Source organism: Chroicocephalus ridibundus, chromosome 2, assembly GCF_963924245.1.
Source record: "Chroicocephalus ridibundus chromosome 2, bChrRid1.1, whole genome shotgun sequence".
Lineage (NCBI taxonomy): Eukaryota > Metazoa > Chordata > Aves > Charadriiformes > Laridae > Chroicocephalus > Chroicocephalus ridibundus.
In genome coordinates, this window is record NC_086285.1 from 55,988,555 (window position 1) to 56,012,876 (window position 24,322).

At 37.5% G+C, this 24,322-nt stretch overlaps 1 protein-coding gene across 3 annotated transcripts in view; it reads left to right on the top strand.

Annotated features, from left to right (window-relative positions):
* Window positions 1-24,322, top strand: part of POU6F2 (POU class 6 homeobox 2) — a 313,991-nt gene that overhangs the window by 41,145 nt on the left and 248,524 nt on the right. For all 3 annotated transcript variants that reach the window (XM_063323941.1, XM_063323942.1, XM_063323943.1), the window contains exon 2: window positions 19,859-20,030. In XM_063323941.1, the coding sequence (XP_063180011.1) occupies window positions 19,859-20,030 (172 nt within the window). The remainder of the gene's footprint in view (window positions 1-19,858; window positions 20,031-24,322) is intronic.

Consider the following 24,322-nt stretch of genomic DNA (forward strand, 5'->3'; position numbering starts at 1 on the left):
CGCATGGGCCACAGGGAAAAGACATACAAATGATCCAAAACTGAGAAAACAGATGAGTTCAAATGAAAAATTTTGCATGCTGGGAAAATGTTTAATGTCATTTATAAGGACTTCACAATATTCACACTTAATATACTGTCATTTTAAACTAATTAATGAATCCTGAAAAGCAATGTTTTACACCTTCCTCTCCTCCCCATTTTAAAATACTGGGAAAATAGGCATGTAAATTAAAGCTTCCCATGGAGATTTTTAACTTCTGCAACCAGCTCTTATTCAACATATCATCCTAGGTCTCACTGATCTTAGCAGCATTACAGGGATCATATTTTCACACAGATGAACCATTCATGGCAATTTCTCCAATAGATTTGACACAAACATTCTTTTCTTTGATATCGGAGATATAAGCTTTCTATTTTTGACCTATTTTTTCCCCCAACCGACATATTTATTGAGGCTATTGCAAGGAAAACCCCACTTTCCATTAATATTTGACTTCTCTGCTTCTTCCTCTTACAGAATTTCAGGCTGATAGAGCAGTAAGAGGATCTTGGTCGATGTCAGCTTATGTATGTGCATTAATAGAAACAAATCTCTAAAGTTTATTTAGAATTAGTATTTAAATAAACACATACACACCTGTAGAGGTTAATACATATATATGTATCATTTTGAATAGATGCCTTCATGATTCTTCTGTTGTAGATCAACAGGTAGCTTTTATTGATCTGTTATAACAGCAGTTCTAGTTCCAGAGAAGATTTTGATTGATTGTCCTCATCCAGGGTGAGTTCTTTCTCCATCTCTCCAGAGTCTTTAGTGGCATTGGCTGCGGATAGCGTGGAGACAAAAGATTCCTTTCCGAGGAAAGGATGTAATTGTATATGTGTATAGTAGTGTTTGAATTCCAGGTAGTTATTTCAGTGCCCTTTGCTATGTCTATCTGAGCAATTTGATACACCTCTTATGCTAAGAGTCTATAAACTATTGGTAGTAGTATAGATACCTTACGTCAAGCCTCCATTCTTCAGAAGACTACAACTTAATGCACTGTATACAGCAGGAATGTCTTTTGTGACTTGTGCTGTTTGTTTCATCAGACAAATCTTCCTCCCCTTTTACCTTGTAAATTAAACCTAAAATCAGTGTTTGAATTTTAAGAATTCCAAGCATGCAAAAGTCCATATTAAGAAGGTAGGAAAATACTTAAATAACTTTGCGTTTTTTTGATCTTTAATATTAAACTGTAAGATACCCTACTGCATATTTCAACACTAAGTGTTTATTGCAGTGACAGTTTATTCTCAGTCTAGGTCAAGAGGTAAGAATGCACTTGTATTTATTTAGATAAATAAGCTACTTAGCCACCCCTCACTTACTGGTGCCAGGAGCAACCACAGAATGTATTTTACAGGTCAGGTTTTGGATCACAGTCACCAACTGATGAGCAGCTCACTTTCCTTATCCTGCCTTATTCCTGCCTCTTCCTATGCTCTAAATGATCTCTCACACTTTATCTCCGAGTTTCTTCTACTTGCTGAATGAAGGTCTACTCCACCTTTTGCTTTCCCTTTGTAAACTGCAATGTTCACCACAGAAGCCTGGAAAGGAAATGTATGAATGTCTGTACTACTTCCTTAGAGAAGAGAATAGGGAGTTCTCCATCAACTACTTCTCTAGGTTAGACTCAGTAAGACCTCCAGGTCTCTCCAGGTTACTGTTCAAAAATAAATCTCAGGCTATCCTGAAGATTTTTATGAAAGCTGCTCCCCCCCGCTCCCTTATTCCCATGCTGTTGGTTGGTTGATTTTTTAGACCAAAAATACTTTGCTTCCACAAAGCTTTGTGTGCATGCATTTACCTGTCCTGAAAAATGAGACTGCTGGTACAGACTTAATCACCTCTTCTGACAAGCTAAACTAGAAAAAAAACAGCCATTGCCAAGCATGGATCTGCTGCAGAATAGCCTTCAAGCAGAACAGCAGATAAACCTCATGCCCTGGCAGACAGGCTGAGAGAGTTGAGGTTGTTCAGCCTGGAGAAGAGAAGGCTCCGGGGAGACCTTATAGCAGCCTTCCAGTACCTAAAGAGGGCCTACAGGAAGGATGGGGAGGGACTCTTACTAAGGAGTGTTATGATAGGACACAGGGTAACGGCCTCAAGTTGAGAGAGGGCAGATTTAGATTGGATATCAGGAAGAAATTCTTTACTGTAAGGGTAGCGAGGCACTGGAACAGGTTGCCCAGGGAAGTTGTGGATGCCCCATCCCTGGCAGTGTTCAAGGCCAGGCTGGATGAGGCTTTGAGCAGCCTGGGCTAGTGGGAGGTGTCCCTGCCCATGGCAGGGGGATTGGAACTAGATGATCTTTAAGGTCCCTTCCAACCCGAACCATTCTGTGATTCTGTGTAAACTGCCCCATCAGTTGTATGGCTCACTGAAAACTCGAGTCTGCTTTATAGGCTGAAGGGAGGTCTTCGCTCTGTGCCAATGCAAGAAGACTTTGCTTGCTCTTGAGTACCTGATCTGAATGCTCTCCAAAAGTTTTTGAGAAGTAGGAACTTCTGTCACACAGAGTAGCTGTACTCAGTTATAATGTGATTTGCTCACAGCTTAATTATTTCAGTATGTTTTCACACTATATAAAGATATTTAGGGTTGGTAGTAAGTTTTTTTTGAGCTACAAGGAAACATTACTATGAGGAGGCACGCTAGTCATAAGTGAAAAATTTCAGAGCATATACTTTTCCCCCCCTCCCTCTATGAGTTGCAAACAGGAATTGTCTGACAAATGTTCCCCAAGTTTAGTGCAAGTTTTTCCGCTTTCATCTTCAGAATGTATCTGGCTTTTTTTTTTCTTGCAAATAAATGTTGCAAGCTAAAGCAATGGGATTTGAAGCAGTACAGGGAGGCAAAAATAGGACTTTGCTGTGAGATTATGGAATTGTCATGTTTGTAGTTATGTTTGTAGTTAAAATGAGATTGTTTTCTAAATAATATCTATGCACATTACAGTTCTTTGTTAAAAGTATCATATCAGTACAAAAGTACCATGTATGCAGAGCAGGCATGCTAAGCAAAGTCAGATTTTACTACTGTTGTATCTGTGACACTAACTGGGAGATGAAAAGGGACTCTGCTGTGTAATGTCATCAGCAATGTTATAAACTGTAGTTTACTTTCTAGACTGCCTTTGCAATCTCATTGCCTTAAATGAAGTGCTAAATTACACTCACAGAACCCTAGTGAAGGCAATAGGATTAGAATAGGTGTCACCAAGGTCATAACTTATTAATGATGTTAATATGGTATACAAGGCGGGGGGAACCCACTTTGATAGTGCGGCCCTAGGCTGAGTCTGTAGAGACAGCATTTACAGGGAAACCCAGTAAACTTGGGAAAGACTTCTGGAGAGAAAATAAACACAAAATGATACATTTTCTCATTTTCACTTTCATTGTCAGTGCAGTGTTTTAATTTTTTTCACTGTATAATACTGCAAAAAGTATTTATTTGACTTTCAGCAAGTTTGAGGTGAAAGACCTTTGGTGATCTAGCTTAGAAGACACCGTAATTGTGCATGATTGTGCATTCCTGTGTTATGCATTTCTCTATCCTGTAGAACTTCAAATATCACAAACAGAATAGCTTTTTCTACTTGTCTTTTCAAGTGAAGGTTGTAGTCTAAGCACTTGCTTTTCTGGGTTGGTTTTTTTTTGGTCGTTGGTTTTTTGGTTTGAAAACACACCCCCCACCCCCAAAGTCATAATGCCCATTATATGCATTTTGATGTCATTTTCATCCTTTTCCTCCTACTTAGCTCTGTGGTTACCTTTGAGCGATTTCCCCCACTGCTGTGCCCAAGCCTCACAAAATCTGATCATATAAGTGGTCCCATTGATTCCAGTATGTATACTTAGTGCAGGGTTACATGCTTAAAGGACCAGTTTATACCCTTCAGATACAGATAAATGACTATCATATGTTAAAGGCGTAATTTCACCACAGCATAAACATGGCTTTGTTTTCAGCATAGGAGTTCAGTTCCTCTGTCACAATAAATTTAACATAACTGGTTGGGCTTCTCATACTGCTTTTCGGTATGTTGTCATCTTTTCGTTAAAGACCCTTAAAGCTGTATAGAGACACTAGATCATCAACGAGAAAGAAATATTGTAGGTGGAGTGGCTGCACAGGGATGTAACATGACAAGACCCCTAAAAACTGGTTTTTGAAACACAATATAAGCGTTCATTTGTGTTGTCACTTCTCAGTGTCATGCATCTTCTTTGTTTGTGGTCTTCCAAATCACTTTGATATCATGTGTGTCTAGGTACTTTTGAAAGCATTACCTTACCTGTGTTAGTTGTTGTGAAGGATAGAGGTGGAAATTAAAGAATTTTCGTTTAACAATTTCTCATCAATAGTGCACGTTCCTTCACTTTTTCTTCTTTCCTGATGTCTGTAAAAACAGAAGAAAAAACAGCGGAAGTCTGGAAGCTAGAAGTCTTCTTCAGAAAACAAGCCCAGTAATATGATCAACTGTACTGTTAGATTGTCTGTCCCTCTCCTCCTATTACTACTTATTCTAAGTTGCTGTGCTGGAATCTGGCTGGGGAGTGATGTAGAGTTGGGGAACGGTTGTCTGAGTAAAGGACTGTGCATGTGACCATGTGAGACTTCTAAGATCACAAAGGCTTTAAACTACTAGATAAGGCAGATTTTTATGTGATAAAGTCCAGGGAATTGGTATTTAAGCATGCAATTCATGTTAATGCACCCCGATCCCTGGTGAGCTGCTGATTAATCTAAGTGGGTTATAGCATAGCCCCTCGGTAGTTTTTCTTTAACTGATACATGGATCAGAATTCAGTGTTTCTTCTCATTTAATATATGATCCTAGAAAACTGAAAAGCAGTCCAGCTTTTTTTTTTGATCGTTGTGGATTTAGATTTTCTCCTTATTTTATTAACTTTTGTTCCATACAACACTTGGCCTTAGACTATAATGAAAGTGATAGTCTGTGCTTAACCCTTGTAGTCCTCTAAAACTGGCATTACTCTTTTATTTTTATTTTTTTTTCCTTGAAGTATATTTCCTTCAGAGTTCAAGGCTTGTGAGTTTCTGGGCTTACCAAGTGAAGAGGTAGTTTTGAGCCCAACAGAAATTTTGTTGTGTATGTTAGGATTGGATTGGAAGGATAAGCAGAAGAGGAAAGTTCGGGAACTGCTTGTAGAACTGTACAAATAGTATTACTTATGTAGAGGTTACAGTTTCTCTTTCCTACTATTGTTTTGCATACTTTATAGGGAAGGTCTCTGGGCATATACTGGTGCTACAGAACTGATACCGTGTCCTAGCTTCGGTAGTCCTGGTACCAGGTACCTGGGACCAGAACTGATACCATGTCCTAGCTTGGAGTACCGCTCCAAGAATATTTAATGCTTTTGCTATTTTGACTGTACAGGTGAATCAATTGTTTGTGCGAGTGATTTGATTCTGTGTAGGAGCTGTTGGTCATCTTTTACTAATACTATATATAGGCATGTGGGTGTATTACTTTACATTCTCTTGGAAACAAGCAAATACTTTGTGATAGTCACTTAAGTGGCGTTATTGTGCTCCCTAGAAATATGCCCTACTTGTGAGCGGAAAAAATGGTAGCACGTTCTTATGGAAAAAGAGCTTTTTCCAAAACCATTGTGGCTGCTATTGCAGTAATGGGATATCAAACAGGCAAAATTGTATGTGTTGTCAATGGCTACAATATAATTTCATTGACTTACAATGTTTAAAGTGAAGGCATGATGGTGAGCTTATATAAGGTGTCACATCGAAGTAATTGCCCACCAACTTGATTTCATGGCCAAAGAGAACATTTTAATATCCATACAAATTCTGAGGACTCTCTAGCCTACATGGAAACACAGAGATCAAAGGATGCAATTAAGCATTCAGATACTATAGCGCTGAGAAATACTTAAATAACCCAAGAAATAAATGGATGAAGTAAATGTAGGTAAGAGTAAATGAGAAAGTTGATTTAAATCTATGAATAATAATTTGGTCTAAAATGCAAACAAGCAAAAAAGGGCATGATTAAGTCACCGGTTTTACTCACCCCAAATATAGCCAGTTTTACGTATTTGGTATGTGTCTAAATCTCTTTGCTTGTGCTTTATTATGCCAAGATTTCTGTTCAGCTCTCTACAGGCTGGTGTGTTAGGTTGGAGTCAGGTGATAGAAAGGAGCCCATGTTTGGGTCCAGAGGAAGCACACGAGCTGGCACTGTCAGGCCTGCGAGCTGAGCAGAGATGCCTGGCTGTGCAAAAAGGGAGCTCAAGGAATGTCACAGATGTGTTGGTGCTCCACTCAATTTCCTAAATTGTAGATCTGAATCATTGTACTGGGCTGGCTGGCTGGAGGTAACTTGCTTCACAGCAGCCCATATGATGCTGCGTCTTGGATTTGTGACTAAAATTGTGCTGATTACACACCAGTGTTTTGGCTATGGTGGAGCAGTTCTCGCACAGTGTCTGTGCTAGAGGTGGGTAAGAAGTTGGGAGAGGATGCAGCTGGGACAGCTGACCACAACTGACCAAAGGGATATTCCATACCATGATGTAGTGTTCAGCATTAAAAGCTGGGGGAAAGAAGGTTGTGGTGTTTGTCTTCCCATGTTGCTGTTATGCGTACTGAGGCCCTCCTGCACTGGAATTGGCTGGACATCTGCCTGCCAATGTGAAGTAGTAGAAAAAATTCCTTATTTTCTTTTGCTTGCACATGCATCTTATGCTTTCCCTATCAAACTGTTTTTATATTGATCCAGAAGTCTTGTCTCCTTCCTTCTGTTTTCTCCCTGTCCTGTGGGAGAGGGGGGAGTAAGCAAGCAGCTGTGTGGGTGCTCGACTGCTGGCTGGGGTCAACTCACCACAACAGTGCAAATCTTCAGGAGGGAGCAACTGCTGTAACCACTTAAACTAGGAATAAATGTGCTGGAAGAAAATCTCAGTAGGTTAAGGACTAAGAACCATCTACTTGGATTTTAAGGAGAGTTGTTTTGAATGTCACATTAATAACTGCTTGGAAAGGGAATATTACTGAGGAAACAGCAGTGCTAGCTCCAGCTATGGAAGAAAAGGAAAAGGAACAAGAATAGAGCCTGATAGCAGCAGAGATGAGTTCACAGGTTTAATTTATTTTCCAGTTTGCAAATAAACTGGTTTACAGGCCTTTACTTTCCCGTTTTCCTTCTCTGTAATGAAGATCTGCTTTCCTAATTCTTCTTGGGATCTTCAGGCTGGGAGGATGGAGGGTACACGTTGTGCCAGTGAGTAGCAAGAAAGCAATGAAAAAGCACCTTTTGCTCCTAGAAGCCCCTTTAAAGTTGCCCCAGGGTTGGGTTGCCCGGGCAAGACCAAGACCTGCGGCAGCTCTGTGTTCTGGGGGTTTTTTTATGCTGCTTGATCCATCCTACTCTATTTTTTATTTTTTCTATTTTTTTAAGAGTAGTGAAATGGATCAGAAGTGCCACCAGGTTAAGAAATGGGAGAGATGGATTTTTGTTAGGTAAGGATTAAATTGGTTAAGTATGCATAGCTTGATTATTTGCTCAACACATGAATGGATATCTGTGGATATTGGAGGCAGGTAAGTGGTCAAAGGAATAGGTTAAGAAAAGGAATAAATGGAAGTAACGGGATAAAATTAAGAATGGGACATTTAAATAGAGTGTAAAGTGTCCTAACAGTAAATATCATTACAATTTGGTAAGTATTGTTTGAGGAAAGTGGGTTTTTATGAAACTTTAAGTTAGATACTATTAAATCCTAGGAAAGCAAGAAAGAGTTCAGTAGAGGCTCGGTGGGAATAGGGTAGATTACTTTGCACATTTTCACAGGAATGCTTAGAAGTCAAAATAGACGCTTTTGCCCTGCTCTCTCTTTTGTAAATTGGTTAAACAGACTATAGAGAATAGGTGATTTAGCCAGCAATGCATAGAGGTTCGGTGGGAAAATTGAGCTTCCAAGGTGCCAACCCTCCTATTCTAACCACCTGGTGGCAAACTTCCTCTCCTACAAAGAAAAGGCTATTTTTCATTAAAAGAGGACTAACAGGGAGGGCAAAGGTGGTTTGAATACTGTTATGCTCTCGCAGCTGTACTAGTATACTCAAGCTTGCTGCAGGAAACCCAAGAGGCTCTTTGCCTTCGTATATATAAACTGTAAATATATGTAGCTTCTAGGTTCAGAAAACTAATTATAAATATGGACCTAGGAATTAGCTTTTTCTTAAAAGTAAAATGTGAAGATGGTATTTTCAAATACATATATGCCAAACATGCAATATTAATTTCCATTTAGAATGACACATGAAAAGAACTTATAATGAGCAAATAATGTGATTGTGATCAAATCTCTTATATTCGGCATTTTATTGCTTTATTTTTGTAAATTTTTTTATCACCCAAGTTATTAATGGCTATTTTTATATTCATTTTTGTTATGCTAATGTTTCCAAAAACAGATTTTGTAATGGTATGCATGTTTGTGTGGGGGTTGTGCATACTTTGTGTAATCCTACCTATTGCAAAAAAAACCCTGCAAATTATGCGGTATCTCTAAATAATACTAATAATTTGAAAGAAACTCTTATGTTCAAAACCTACATTTATTATTTGGTTTTTTTTTTTTAAATAATATAAAGTTTGTAGTTGAAAAGTAATTTGAGACCAATAATATTAAGAGATTGTTTAGGTTGACCTACGCTTTTTTGAAACAAGTAAACCATGTTTAGTGTTTCCTATTGAAGTTTTGTTATCGATTTCAGTGACAAGAAGATCAGGGCCCATGAATAGATCTCAGTGATTTTTCGTGCAGAGAATTGAATATGTGTTTGTCCCTGTTGAAGTAGATGGCAGCAATCCAACAGTTTCATTGGGAAGAGAATCAGGACTCCTAAAAAATTTTTTATATATGTAATATATACACATATATATGTACAGGCATTATATACGTATGTGATAAACAATAGCAGGATTTTAGGAAAGATTTTCTGCTGTTGAAGCAAAAGGGAATCAATGGCACTTCTGACTGTGACTTGTGACTGTGCTCTCTAACCAGAGTGGTGATAGTTACTCTTTAAGGGTGAAGCCGAGCAGCCCAGTGCTCTTGGCCAGTTTGCAAATAACAGGTACAAGCAACAAAGCGTTGCTGTAGTTGCGTGGGTGTTTTTTACTCTCTGATCAGGTTTTCTGCCTTAAAATGTGGTTTGTTTAGAAAGAGTTTCCTTAAAAAACAATAGGGAGCTGATGGCAAATCATTGCATAGCAACTTTTTTGTTAAAAAAAACCAAAACAACAAACAAAACCAAAAAACCCCACAAGTCAAAACACAAACCCAAACCAAACAGTATCTAATAAAGAATAGAATTGTCCACGTAGGAAAATGCTAGCACATCTGAGAAATGCTTCATTCATTGTTTATTGATAATCCAGTTACTGTAATTGCTGCTAAAATGATCAGTAAGTGTTATGCTGTTTTCCTATTGTAAGGCATTAAACAGAAAAGCTGCTGTTACGCTGCTCAGAATTGAAGTGATCCTCCTATGTGTCCAACATGTAATACTGTTACTGTTTGTGCTGTGTGACATATCCTACCCATTATGAATGAAACACTGGGAGTTTGTAAGTATACCTGCCGCTTCCAGCAAATTAAGGCCATTGGCAAAAAGGCAAAGCATCATTTGGGCTTAAAGTTCTTAAAGAAAACCAAGTCCTTATGCTAATTGTATTAGAAGTGTGAGCTGTGTGACAGTTAAAGGCATGTTGAATTTGGAATACATTTAATTAGAAATTAGGATGTTGTGATCTACAATGTGAAAAGAATGATGTGGTACCCAGGTGTTGATGAAGACCTGCTATGAAGAAAAGTAACCCTGAAGAGCCTCTTTAATGATAAAAAAAAAAATTTGCACTCATTTATCAATGGGAAAGCCTTGGAAAATGAAAAAGCATAACATTATTGATCAGCAGTATTTGTGGCATTATTAAGTATGTTTAGCAGTTATAATATAACAGCAGGTTTTGTTGTCAGATGAGCTCAAAATTATTTGAGATTCTTACTCTTAACCTGGGAGTTGCATATTTTATGGTATTGCATCTTCTAGTATCTGTAAAAAGAACATTTTAGTCTGTGAGGCTCAGTGCAGGTGAAGCTTTCAGTTTCTTCAATAGAAAGGCATTATTGCGATTTTATTCTATGTACAGAGTAGATAAAATGAAACCTGAGGGTCCACCCCAGAAGGTATGGTATCAGTAAAAATGCTGTGAGATAAGTAATTTCCCATACTTGTCACTAGAATTCAAGTATGCTGTATTAAGGCAAGTGCCATGAAAAGGACCCATGAGAGTTGACTACGTTGTTAATCACATAATATATAAAATCAAGGCTGAGCTATTCTAAGTTTAGATTCAGATTTGGAAGCATTCAGAAGGCTGAAGAAGAACTCAAGGCAGACCTTCTCACTTGCTTCAAGTTGACAAAGAACAATTTGATATCGAAATGAAGATTTTCAAGCAATTTTGGATTGTGATATTCTGGTGAAGTCCTGACTTGCTTGGTATGATTTTGTTTAAGTATTAAAGTCTTATTGATAAAGGATTTTGAAAGGTTCACAAAAAATATATACCAAATTTCCAAACCTGGTCTAGGTTGTGACTGTATATTTTATTATAGATTGTAACTGTTTTTAAAAGTGGCGTTCAAACCAAGAGCTGGATGAAACTGGAATTAGATTAGAACTACTTTAAAAATCTTCAGCAAAGAAAGATTTTACTTGAAAAGGTTGCTTCATTGCACTAAAACTCATATGTCCCCATTTCAACAAATTTTCTTTTGAAGGGTTACTTTGTGTGTCTTTGAAATTTGTGGTGAAAGCCAGGGAAGATGCATCCTGAAACAGAAAGTGACTTTCCTGATATGGCCAAGTCTATGGCCAGCTACAGACAGATCTTGATTTGGGTTTTCCTAGATCAAATGCAAGTAATTGAATTAACTGCCAAGCTAGGTTACTGTTTAACCCATGCTCTGATTTTCAGAAATTCAAGTTAATGGTTTCTTTCTTTTACAACTTGCAAATCCTGACATGTTATGTAAAATCGAGTTTTTGTTTAACCAAGAGAAGAAGTCTCTTTCAATTGCTGTGAGTCCCTTCTATGCTGCCTCGTGAAGTTTCTCTCTCATACATGATCAACGCTCAAAAGTTATAGTAAGTTTGGTTTTGGTGTGGTTCTAGATGAGCTGATTTCCAAAAGAAAGGAATTTTAACTGAATTCTGGCTTTGACATTTCTACCCCCAAAGTTGTTTCCAGTGTGTATATGGTAGACAAAGCCTGACAAATGGAAACATATAGAAACTGTATATAATATCATATCTAAATTCTGATTAGGCCAAATTAATATCATTTGAACGCTTTGTGGTGGAAATCCTGATTAGCAATCTTTCACCTAAGAAAGACTAATTCAGAGTATCCTATGGAGCATTTTGTTGCATTTCTTAGTTCAAAGAGGCCATTTATGGCCTGGTCTTCCTCATGGAGAGCAGGATTATGTTGATAAGGGGACGCTATATGTTCTAGAAGGATCTTTTAACATATGTAGCAAGATCATCTGGAAAGAGAAGCTTTGTGCTTAAGGCCCCTTCAAAATAGAAATTGAGCAAATATATGTGTGTATGTATATATATAAAAGGGCAAGTTAGGGAACTGGGAGGCTCATGAAAGAGTACTCTTGTGAAGATAGTGCAATGATTTGGTAAATAGGATCATGTCTCCTTTAGGTGGTCAATGTGGAGACTAAAACAACCCCATGTGAAATCATTTTCAGGGTGAATGAAAATTTTTTGTTTTGAGAGCAAAGACAGCTACAATATGTGTTTATTACATTAGGGTAGAATGTTTTGGGTTTTTTTCCCTGAAGAGCAATGATGTTTAATTTATTTTTTTTTAATTGAGGACAATGTCTTCCTTTTCATAATGGAAATTTTTTTCAAGTCTTCTCATAAATTGGCCCCACAGTATACAAGAGTTAGAAAATCCTAGTTACTCTTCCAGGCTTATAATTTTGTTGGATGGTTTCTTATGTTTGATGTGGCTCCCTGCAGAATAAAACTGACAGAGCAGTGGGAATCATCCACTACTCCTATGAAGAAAATGTGTCAAAGTCTTACTCCTGATAGAACCATCTTCTAATTTCATATTTAATTGCTCTCCTATGTCATCTCCTTCTTTCAGGTGACCAGATGGCAGAAGAGTAGGGAATCTCTTGATTCAATGATCTTAAAGATCTTTTCCAACCTAAATGATTCTATGAAATAAGTGGGAAAGGCTCTTGAAGGCTTATTTCACCATGTTGGCAGCAGTCAAAACTATTCCTGCCTGCTCCGCCTTTGTCCTGTTGCAATCTGTAGGGCCCAATCTTCTAGTTTCTCAAAAATGGGGTTTGCTGTTGTGTGTGGCTGCAAGAAACTAACTAAGAGAAGTCTGCTTTCTTTTGCCACTCTCAAGACTTGTTATTTCTCCTGGTGGCTGCCTGCTGTTATCTGTTAGGTGTTTTGAGGAGCATGGTAGCTTCCCAGAATAGTAGCTTCTCTGACTCTTGACCTCTGTATGCATACAAACTTCTGCTATGTGTCCACGGATGAACAAGCTCCTTTGCAGTAAGCCAAAATGTCAATTATATGGGTAATCATTATAATTGGGCCAAATCCCAAATTACAACAGAGGAAAGTTTTATATAGCTTCAACTCTAGAGATTAAATGGTTTACAACAAGAAGAGCAGAATAATTCTTAAATCAGATTAATAATTGGATCAGAAGCATTAAGGTCGACTCCAGGAGTTGAAAGCAACATTCAGAGTAAAGCTTCTGTGCTGTGTGTACTCTGGCATTAGGGATTCCTAAGTGCCATGTGGGTCAGGAAAAACACCAAGTCTGGATTCATGCATGTGAGTCTGTCTTTCCCAGCCAGTTCCAGAAATGGCTTTTCTGGACCAGAGATGAGGCAGTGTCCTACAATGATATAGTTGTTCCTCCCTTTTTCTATGGTGAAACCAACATCCTTTGCTTTTCTTTCCAATTTGAAGTATGCAGCATGACTGCTGAGGTACATTTAGAGCAATACAGACAAGTTGATTATAAGATAAATAGTGATCTAGCTACTTACTACTGTGCAGCTCCTGTGTGTGTATTCCCATCCTGCAGCCTCTAGTCAGCATGTTGCAGAACAAACCTGACTAGCAAATTGATTGCTTCTCTTGTGAACCTTTCAGCTTGCTCTCAATAGGTGTAAGAAATACGTGAAACACTTTCATTAGCAAAAATAATTTCGTAGGGGGGGGAATATGTTTAGTGAGGGTTTGGTTTTTTTGGTATGATTTGGAAACATGTTGTAATATCTCAGTCTCAAGATACAGCAACTCAAGGGACATTGCCACATAAAAACTTAGTTTAAAAAAACTTTCACTCAACTTTAAGATTCCTAAAGCTATAATGAAAACCTCCATGAGTTTCTGAAAACCCCTTTTTCTGTCAGAAGCTAAGTTATACTAACCAGCACTAACCATTTCAATTTCCAGAGCACTTAAAATTAGGTAAATAAATGAAGGACACCACTGCCTAACCTGAGAAGAATATTTAAATGAAAGAAAGCACCATGGGCAGTGACAGTCTCTCTAATTTTCCAAATTAAATTGTTAATTAAAGTTCATTACTATTAATAACATAAGTATAATTAGGCACTGGTTAGTTATCTATGTTATTTTTAACTAGAAAATGCTCCTTTTTAACTGCAACGTGGACATTAGATGTGAATGTGAATATGGCTGGAAAAATGCAATGTCCAAAGTCACACTAGTATTGAGAAAAGGGAGAAGAAAATAACTATCTTTTCTGCTACTGAGTTTTTCATGAGGAGAATAAATACCATTCTAGTTGAAGAAAAGTGGAGACTGTTTTGGGTGATAATATTCATATTGAGTGAGAAGAGCTGGGGGATATATCTGCTTTTTGCTGTAAGAGGAAGGAGAGGCAATACTGAAGATTTTAGTAAGTTACTTATATTACCTATATTACTCATATTTAAGTATGTAATGCAGTAAATAGAAGTAAAAGATCAAAGTAGTGAAGGGAGATTAATGATCAGGTATCAGCAGTCTTGTTTATTTTGCTTATAGAAACATCCATCTAAGGATGGTGGTACAGGCATCTGTGAAGAAAATGAGAAGATTTTTCTCTGTAACTTTTTTTGGAGAAGTGGCAGCCAGCAGGTAGCAATGGTCAGAGTCTGTCGGGAAAAAGGTTGATTCAAGGTAGTTTGCATTAACTAGATTATAGATAGATTAGGGTGGAAATATCAGCACATTAGTGACAGGAGATAAAACAATGTTTAAAGAAGAAAGAATCAAAGAAGGTTGTCCATGAGAAATTGTTATTTATGGGAAAAAAATTGAATACCTCTAGAAGCAATAAGATGAAGGAAGAAGGACTAGTTCCTAAGAGGAAGGTAATCCTAAATTTCACTGTACTTGACACAAAATGAATCAAATCCTTTTCCTGCAGTAGAATCTTTCTAATGTATTCCTCACTCCAAAAGTATAAGCTAAGTTACATCTTAGAATAGCTTTATCCAAGTTTATGATGGTGCTCCATCTTGATTAAAAATGTCAAAAAGCTGGTGTAGTCATTAGAGTAATGTGTATATTGTATATATGCATGTAGAGTAATGTAGTATAATTGGACTGTTTGCTCGAACATATGCACTGTGTATTTCCCAAACAGAAGTCTTTGCAAGATCAGAATCCTAGAGGAAAGGCACGATTTATTTCATATTTAAAAAAAAAAATCAGAAAACTAATTTAAAGTGCTTCTAAGCCAGAGAAATAAAGTCTGTACAAAGTAATTTCAAACTAAGGACAAAATAAAAAGCAAAGCAAAGGATCTTACTCTTTCTCTTAATTAAAGTAGTTAAATTCAGACAAACAATGTTTATGGTGCGGTAAGTACAAAATTTAGACCAGTGGCTAAACCAGTGCATGAAGCCTTTATGAAGCCCTATCATCATCCAAGTCCTGCATTAAGGATAAAAGGAGTTTGTTCTCCCATTTTTAGACTTCTGCCTAGGGCATGTTTCACACAAAACCCACATAGTTTCCTTTAAAAGCTGTCTTTGATTACTAAATAGTTTTGCTTAGAAACTGCACCTTTTCCCTTAAAGTGCAGAGGCAAAGCTTTTAACACATTGATAAATGTTCTCCTGTACTTTGTGCAGTGCTGCAGTTAAGAAGGTAAAGGTCTTGGCTTTTAAAAGAGGGTGTGTAACCAGAACTGTAATTTGCATTTGCAAATCCACATGATTTTTACTGTTAAATTAAGCCCAACAGTTTGTTTAAGTCATCAGGGAGTGGTACAGCTGAACAGAGGTGTAGCAAGTATTGCAGCTGAATTACAGGAGCTATAAGCCACCCTTAAGGGAGACACACAGCAGGGAGGACCACTCGCTGCACAAAACCGTCAGTGAAATCTCATAGAAAACAGGCAAGTCTGGAAATACTAGCGCTAGTTGGACAAGAAATAGATGACAAGTTCTATGAGTATCTGCAAGAGATATGTGTAAAATTTGTCACTACATGTGTGGTATGTACGGTTATATTTTGAATAAGGGGATTGTAATTCCTTAGTTCTCACATAACTAATGGTTATAATGCCATGTGAAATTCTGAAGCATTATATCCCTTGTATGTACCCCTTAAAGCACATAAACCCTTTTTACAAAGTTCATCTTGCCTTTTTTTATGCATTCTTAGACTTTTCAATTTTGTATATGAAAAGCTAAAACTTCTGTGTGGCTGTTGGTCAGTGGAAGATCCTGTGTTACCCTGCGAAGTGTAACCTGAACTTTAACACCTTCCCAAAAAGCAAATGCTGAGTGTCAAGCCCACAGACACCTAGAGCAGAGAGGAGAACAGATCCTGATGGGACTATCCGCAAAAGATGTGCACTCAATTCCTTGCCTCGATGCATCCTCTCCAATGCCATGGGTCCTCTCTGGGCTGGACTTTGTAGGTGGGCAGAGGAGGAGGAGAAGGCTGCTGGTCCTGCAGCTGGCATGGCAACTACTCCAGAGGTCTTTTTAGGGAGACCACTAGGAAATACAGGAACAACCCCTCCGGTCCCCAAGGGATTTTGCAGACTAGGCCACTTGCTGCACACTGGAATTAGAATTTATTATGTTTTTTGTAAAAATAATAGTTTTTAATCGCACATAATACACTGCAGAAGAGACATATTCTAAAGTATGGAAAGCAATTGAAGGTCTAGAGACAATCTGAAGTTAAAAAATGTCCATTTTTTAAAAGTATGTTTTTGAAGGAAATAAACCTTCCCTCAACCCATCGTTTGAGTGATTTATTTAGTCTTCATCTAGGCTAGAATTTTAGACAGTATCTAATCCATCTGCTTATAGAGAAAGTTGTCATTCATTCACAGTCTGACAGAGAGCGCTACCCTGGGGGTTAACTACAGGTTCTGGTACTGTCTGAGGGAAGGGGCAGCAGTTTGTATTATTTCAATTTTTATAGTCATTGGCTCTGTGTTTGCAAAGCTGTTTTTAAGTCGCTGCTAGGAGTCTGCCCAGGCACGTGAGCAACTATGTTGATGCTTACTGTGGTGCAGCTCTCAGTGATATCTTGCAGCAATGAGTTCCACAGGTTTTCGCCAATTGCTGTTTGGAAAAATGTGTTTTATTATTATTAGATTTATGAATCTTCCATTTCAGTGGAGGCCCCTTTTCTCCTCAGCTGAGATAGGGTGAATAGTTCCTGATCTACTTTTTCTCCATGCCATTTATTATTTTGTATACTTTGATCATGCTTGTTCTTATTCACTTTTCCTATAAACATTCCCAATCCTTTCAATCTCTTTATTATTCTTACCGCACATCTCTCTGATGTATCTTTCTTAGATGGGCTAACCAGAAATGAACAAAGTACTCCAGATGAGGCCGAATTATTGATGTACATAACAGGTAAAATCCTGGCCCTGTTGAAGTTGCTGGGAATTCACTAACATCTAAGGACTGAGGTTTCTCCTAGTGCTGTCACATTTCCTGCATTATTCTTCCTCCCATTTTTCATATATTCAACTTCAAAATTTGGCAGCTGAGACTTTAATCTAGAATCCTACTGATTCAGCATCCTCCATTAAATTGCTGTTAGTCCTCAGATTAGCAGTGTAACTCTGTGGGCAGGATTAGTTTCCTCCCCAAAATACTTTGATGAAAAGGGTCAAATTTGTCCTGATTTAAATTCGTTATGGAACAAATCTTGATGTTAGTTTTGAACAGCTGAAACTGAGGGCAGCACCCCAGACTTTGAAACAATGCTGTTTGTGTTCACAGTGACCTTTAGCTGCAAAATCTGCTAAAATACATTATTTACTATATGAAAGCAAACAAACAAAATTTTTGCTTTAATAAATGACTGTCCATAATGTAATATGAATATGAGGCAAATCAAATCAGAGTTTTTTACAGCATCTGCAAAAGAAATCTGCTAACTTCTGTTTCCTCCCCAGAAACACCTAAGAAATGTTCAGATTGTTGCTGGCTAATAAATACAGTAAATGAAATGTTAATAAATCACCAGCAATTTAGCCTGACAATAACATGAATTGACCACATTGATTAAATTGATTATGTTTCATATATTTACAATATGTAGACACAAGCCTAATTTATTTTCTGAAGAGTTCAAGGTAGGTATCACTGGTTTAAAAAAAAAAAAAAAAAGGCAAACCAAAACAATGGAGTAATGTTTGTGGTTGCTATCTGCAATAATCTAATGCTGACAGAGAGCAGTATTTTATTTAGTAATTAACAGTGTAAAGGGGAGAGAAGCTGTCATGTTGGTTCTTAAGCTGGGGAATGTGATGAAAGATGATATCTGCGATCTCATCCTTTCCACTTGTTTAGGATTGTCAGGATGAGAAATGTCAGCATTATGAAAGCTCAGCTCTGCTCTTGATATGATAAAACCCTTCAAAAGCCAGTCTTTCTATCCCTCTCCCCCCTCCTTTCTCCCTCTCCCTCTCGCACTTGCTTTTTTATTTATCCTGTTTTGTTAGATGGCAGAAATATAATTCTTTTCTTTCTTCCTATTATAAGCCACCATTTTTGTTTTATTATATGTTTCACAACCCCTAATGCCCCACTGAAAATTACCTTGTTAAATGACAGTGTTTCAAAGCCATGAATCCTTTCCACCGTTCCCTCAGAGGTTTGAAACAGTCAACAGACTGTAAAGAATAAATAATAAAAAAGTATTGATTATTTTGATGACTGTGAGATTCAATTAAGTATTAATTTTGCCCTCCAGTGGACCTATCAAGGTATTCAAAAGGGAGGATTCAGCTCAGCTAAATGCGTGCTGAGTGCTTCAGCCTTAAATAGGGAGAAAATGTGTTTACCTACAGTATTTGAAGAGGAGTGCATTGATGCACAGAGTCCAATATTTAAGTGCTGTGCAAATTAAGCCCTGGTGACAGTGACATTGTTTTCAGCGATATGAGTATTGACTAAAGAAGTGCATTTGATGACAGCTTAAACTATTTGTATTGATTAACATTTTCATAGATTATCATGTGTCATATCAAATTCACTTTTCAGACATGAATACATTAAAAAACCCATAGGCAAACATCGACCAATGTGAGGACGGGACAGAGGGAACATGCTAACCAACCTACTTGCTCGCTGGTCACCTGTTCTCTGCATAAGAACCATTTAGGCATGAACTTTGCAATAAATAGCGGCCAGAGAGCGCAACAAGGTCACTTGTTCCTTTCCTTTTTTTAGTTTTGTTTTTTTTTTCCCCTCTGGTTTCCATGCTGTCGTGATATTATGCCTATTAGTTTGCAAACGGAATAACAGAGTGTGCTTGGAAATAATGCCTGACCCCCAAATGTCCTCAGTGAGCAGAAGATAAAACAGATCCAAATCATCAAGAGAAAAATCTAAATGTGTATATATGTGTAATGTTTTACGGGGGATATAATGTTGCAAACACAAGAATAATTGCAAACTGTTTGTGTAAGTATCTTCCCTAATTTTATCTTTTAAAAAAATGGTTCCTATGTTTTTTATTTTCAAAAGAAAAATGTGTGCTTTTATGTGTGTTTATGGACTTTTGGAGCATAGTATCCCAAAGACAGGGATAGTTAGAAGAAATCTGTATCTCTTTTGAATGTATGTAATGAAAAAGCTATTTGCTGCTGTGCATTTTCATAGAAATGCTGGAATGATAGAAACTGTGATTTTGTTAATGTTGTACAGCTGGGGATGCCTCTTTAAATCACTATGGAGCGCTCACAGGGTGCTCTTCTTCCGTGGCGTTAGAGCATACAGGAATTTCTTTTCTTACTACGTTAAGGACAGGGTGAGGTGTAAAAACATACACACACACACAAAAGCACATCCCACAATTAAAGCTGTGTTGGTTATGTTGCTTTCATAGAAGTTTTTCTCCAAAGCATCCTGAATCTCTCACATGCTAGTTGAGCTTTAATAGGGTGGGGAGTAATGGAAAACTCATTGGATCTGTAATAGCTCTTCACTTGACTGCAGCCAGCAATAACAGCAGGAGCAGCCAGAGATAAGAGAGAGAGAGAGAGAGAGAGAGTGTGTATGTGTGTGTGTGTGAGAGAGAGAGGGAGTGGAAGAGAGAGTATACGCACACCAAAGCTGCCACTTTTTTTCCCCCCTCACTCTTTTTTTTTTTTTTTTTTCTCCCCCCCCCCCCATCCTAGGATCCAATGATAGCTGGACAAGTCAGTAAGCCCTTGCTGTCACTGCGGAGTGAAATGAATGCAGAGTTGAGAGGTGAGGACAAGGCAGCTACTTCAGACAACGAGCTGAATGAGCCCCTGCTTGCGCCTGTGGAATCAAATGACAGCGAGGACACTCCCAGCAAGCTCTTCGGTAAGTCTGTCTAGGTATTTCATTTCACTGCTACCATGTTGTCCGGAAGAGCAATCTCCCTCCGTTCTTTTTTTTTTCTTTTTTCCTTTTTTTTTTTTTTTTGTTCGCTCAATTTTCTTGTAAGTATGAAGGAGTAGCTTGGAGCGTGCAGGCATACAGGCTTCTGCTCTCATTGCAACTGGTTACCAGAATGACAGCGTCAGTCCTGAAAACTTTTGTCAACAATGAACTTATTTTATGCAAGTTGCAGATATTTTATGTTTTCTTTTGAGCCATGGTCTCAAATGTAAAAAAAAAAATAAATAAAAATAGAGGGGGGATCATTTTCTTGAAGTAGTTCGTTAACATTTATTGCGTTAGGTGCTGAGGTGTCTCATATGCTACCAGTTTTTTCTAAGGATGGATTAAACTGAAAAGTTATCATTTTATATGGTAAAGGTAAAGCTGGCTGAAGAGAGCTGAAACATTCCCATAGAAAACACTCTGTAGTGAATAAACAAAGGCTACCAAGAGTACTGCACATGGAGCTGATGTTTTGGAATTTAAATTAGAAATGAAATATCTCTTCTAAAGCCTGTGCAAAGAGAAATTACCTTTTGAATTTTTATTTATTTTTAAGTAGTCTAAATTATGCCAGATAAGTGTAACCTTTCACAATCAAAACAATAGCGGCAAGAGTGGCACTCCAGCACAGACATCTGTCATTCAAACGGATGACACCCTGTAAGCCAACTCAAGCAACTCTGATCTCTAATCAGAAAAGGGAGCAGAGTTGTTGAGGCGCGTGCTTGAGTGATAGATGTTGATAGATGTCTGAGCTGGAGCAGCACTATATGGTACATAGCGACATTTTGGGTTTAGAGGGACTGGGAGTTCCTTTTAATTATTTCCATTTGTGACGTTAGACAAACCTTAATAGAAATGGAGCGTTTCCTTATTTTACATGATCCTATAGGTGGAAGTTGAAGAGAAAAATATCTTGTTTAAAGGCAATGCAGCTTTAAGGGAGAGAGAGTGAGAGCCCATTTTCTAAGATTCAAGTTTTGATTTCATAATCTGTAAGGAAATCTGTAGCAGTGTTCAGATTTCAGTATTCCAGCTATAGTGAGAGCTGCAAGATTTTTTAAAACAAAAGAATACATGCAATTTTCTTTTTAAAAAATCTTTACCTCTTACTAAAAGATATAGGACAAAATGTTTTACTAAAGAACTTCATACAGAGATGGGAAAATAATAATAATTTAAAAATCCTAAAATTTAATTTCTGGATTACAGTAATGACCATGACTGAATATCACATCCATTTTTAAGCACCCTCTTAGTAATCTTTGTTTCCATGGAAAGCATATTTTCCATTAGTAGTTTGAATGTTCAAAAAGCATATAATAATTGTTTTAGTCCATTTCATCCAGGAAAGAATTGTAATGTCTAAAATTCAGAGGGCTATTAGTTGTCTAGAGAAGTATAAATATCTTCATCTGTGTCTATGTATTTTTTTTGCTGAAATGTTTAGGATGCATCTATTAAATATAGCAAGGCATATACAAAACAAAAAACAGACTTTTGAGGTTAGTGAAACCTCTGTCTGTTCGGTTTTAGATCAGGCAAGTCTTGTAATAAAAGGCAGGATATTTTTTGAGCCATTGTCACTTGGATGCTCTACGGTGATAGTGAAATACACACACACTTTCATTAGAGTTGCCGTGTGGGATATAGAAATGATGTGCAACAATATCTTGTTGTCTTCTGAACTGCAAATATAATTTATGTCCCTAAAAACACTAATGAAAAAGCTACAAATTAATATATTGTGCTGTTTCTGTTGGTGAGTGTAAGATGTTTGCTAGCCTGATTCTTATAGTGCTAAGAAGATGTTCCCAAGTAAACAAAAGTAGGTGAAATAGTTCAACTGCCTCAGTAGGAACTTACGTACCATTTATCGAGGTTCTGTTACAATTGTGACAGATGCTACAGATTTTTTAGCAGCAGCCCTTGTCAGTTAATTTTAGTAACTTTGGGAACATAAAAGGAAGGACAATGGGGCTATTTTGATACATTTGAGGATCAAACTGAGCAAATTTTAAATAAAGATGATTAGCCTTTATGTCACAGATGCATCCCTTAAGACAGATTTACAGTAAACATTTAAAATAATTAAGTGTAGTTTTGCTTAAAGCTTTTATACATAAATATGGAGCATTATTCTCTTGCTGTTTCTCTTTGTTTAATGTTATGAATAGCATGTTAAGAATGTATGTTTGGGCCTTTCTTTACAGTCTCTGAAATTAAATTATTGTTGGACTTACTGATATGTGATGGCACAGAAATTGACAATTTTCTCCTCCAACTTTCTTTCATGTGATCAGAGATAATTTTCTTTTTACAATATTACATTTAATACACGCTGTGTGAAAATTTGCCCCAAATCTGTTAAGCAGGAGAGGGAGGAGCATTTTAGAAAGTCAAGGGGAGGAGGCAGGTCCATAAAGAACAAAGTTTTTCCATGCTGCTGCTTTCACGTTTTTTTGAAAAATTTGTGAAAACGACATACCGATTTAGCTGGAATGAATGACCAGCATTTGAGTGTCTTGTTGACTTTAGCAATGTTTCACAAGTCTTATTTTCATATAGATGAACAGAGTTGAATGATTAGATGGGAGAGCTTTCTTCTTTCTCACCGGATGCATTCTGCTTAGTTTCTTGTGATGGATGGGTTTATTTCTGCAAGGACTTGCATTGCTCACCTGTACCTTTTCCTAAAATCCACCTCCTTTTTCTCAAACTTCCTTGTTTTGGTATTTCACTGCATACCATAGAAACAGTGTGTATTTGCTTTTTGGTTTGGTAGCAGATAGCACAATTAATTATAAAAACAGCACTTCTTCAACAACAGTGCCTGCTGCAGGTGAGGAAAGTGCAGGAGTACAATTAATTATGCTAATTTTTGACTTAGGAAGATATGCAGTAAACTTTTGTTTCTCTTATGGGTGCTTTGCTATCAGTGACAAAGCAGGTGAATGCTGCAGGTCTTTGAGTCTCAGAAATACCAGCAGGAGCTGGGATAAGTTTCTGACGATGTGAAATAGCTCCCACCTGAAACTGGTGCACAGGTGTCTGGGAAGATGCACTTTGTCACTGTGGTGCCGTTGTTACCTGTGAGTGATGGCAGGAGCAGCTGTGATTAGAGGGGTTGTGCTTGATTCTTGTTTGCTTGCTTGCTTTCTCTTGGTGGTGGTAGTTGTTTTTTGGTGTGTTTTTGTTGCGGCTTTCTGTTTGGGTTTTTTTGTTTGTGGTTTTGTTTTGTTTTGTTTTTAAAGAAAAGGCTATCCTGTAGGCTGGGGAGTTTGCATCTGCAATCCTCCGTTTGTGTGCTTATACCAGTGGACTCTTGGGAATCTGCATACCTGTGTGCAAAAGACTTTTGATACTGAAATCATGTGAAATAAGAAGGAAGTAAAAAACATGGTGAAAACTACTTTCTGAAGCACAAAATGTTGGTAAAGGACTCTGTCCTGAAACATATTAGCTCAGAAGTACAGTTTTGAAGTGTAGAGTTAGCACAGGTACAGTGCTTCAGTTACAGAAATCGCAGTTTTGCGGAGCAGTATGAGACGAAGTTGCTTTGCAAGAGATCTTGTGGTGTATTATTTACTCTTTAAAATATTTGTGAAGCAGTACCTCCTACTTTAATCATATGATATTGTTAAGAAACAGAGAAACTGAGTCTGTCGGCTGACGTTCCTCGCAGTGTCATTTTCAGATCAACTTGTCTTACCCACGCAATATGCTTGAAAATAGTAATTCAGGCCAAATGCCACGGCTCTTACTAGAGAAAGCTTTCGTTAATGCTAAGTAGTAGCTTCACTTGAATAAACACATCAGGATTTGATCCTAAATTAATTAATCCTAGTTGCCATTTTATACAGTATCTTTAAGCCAATTTAGAATAAGTTATGAAGTATTGGTCTGAAAAAAAATATTAGTAAGAAAAAAACTGCTTCATGTTTAGCTGTGTAGTGTTATAACTGTTGAGATTCAAAAGTTGGTATAGACATCAGGGATATACTGTGCATAAAATTCTTTGTACAGTAAAAATCTGAGGAAAGAAATGGCTAGTCCAAGCACCAAAACCCCCAGTGGACTGAGGCTGGCTTTCCTGGAGTTAGATTCAGTCCATAATTCATCCTTAATTGAAGGTAATTTGTGACATAATTAGATGATGGTAAAAAGAAAGCTGGGAATGCACTTGCATGTTGAGGTAATTTTGCTGTATTATAAAAAGTTGCTTTTTG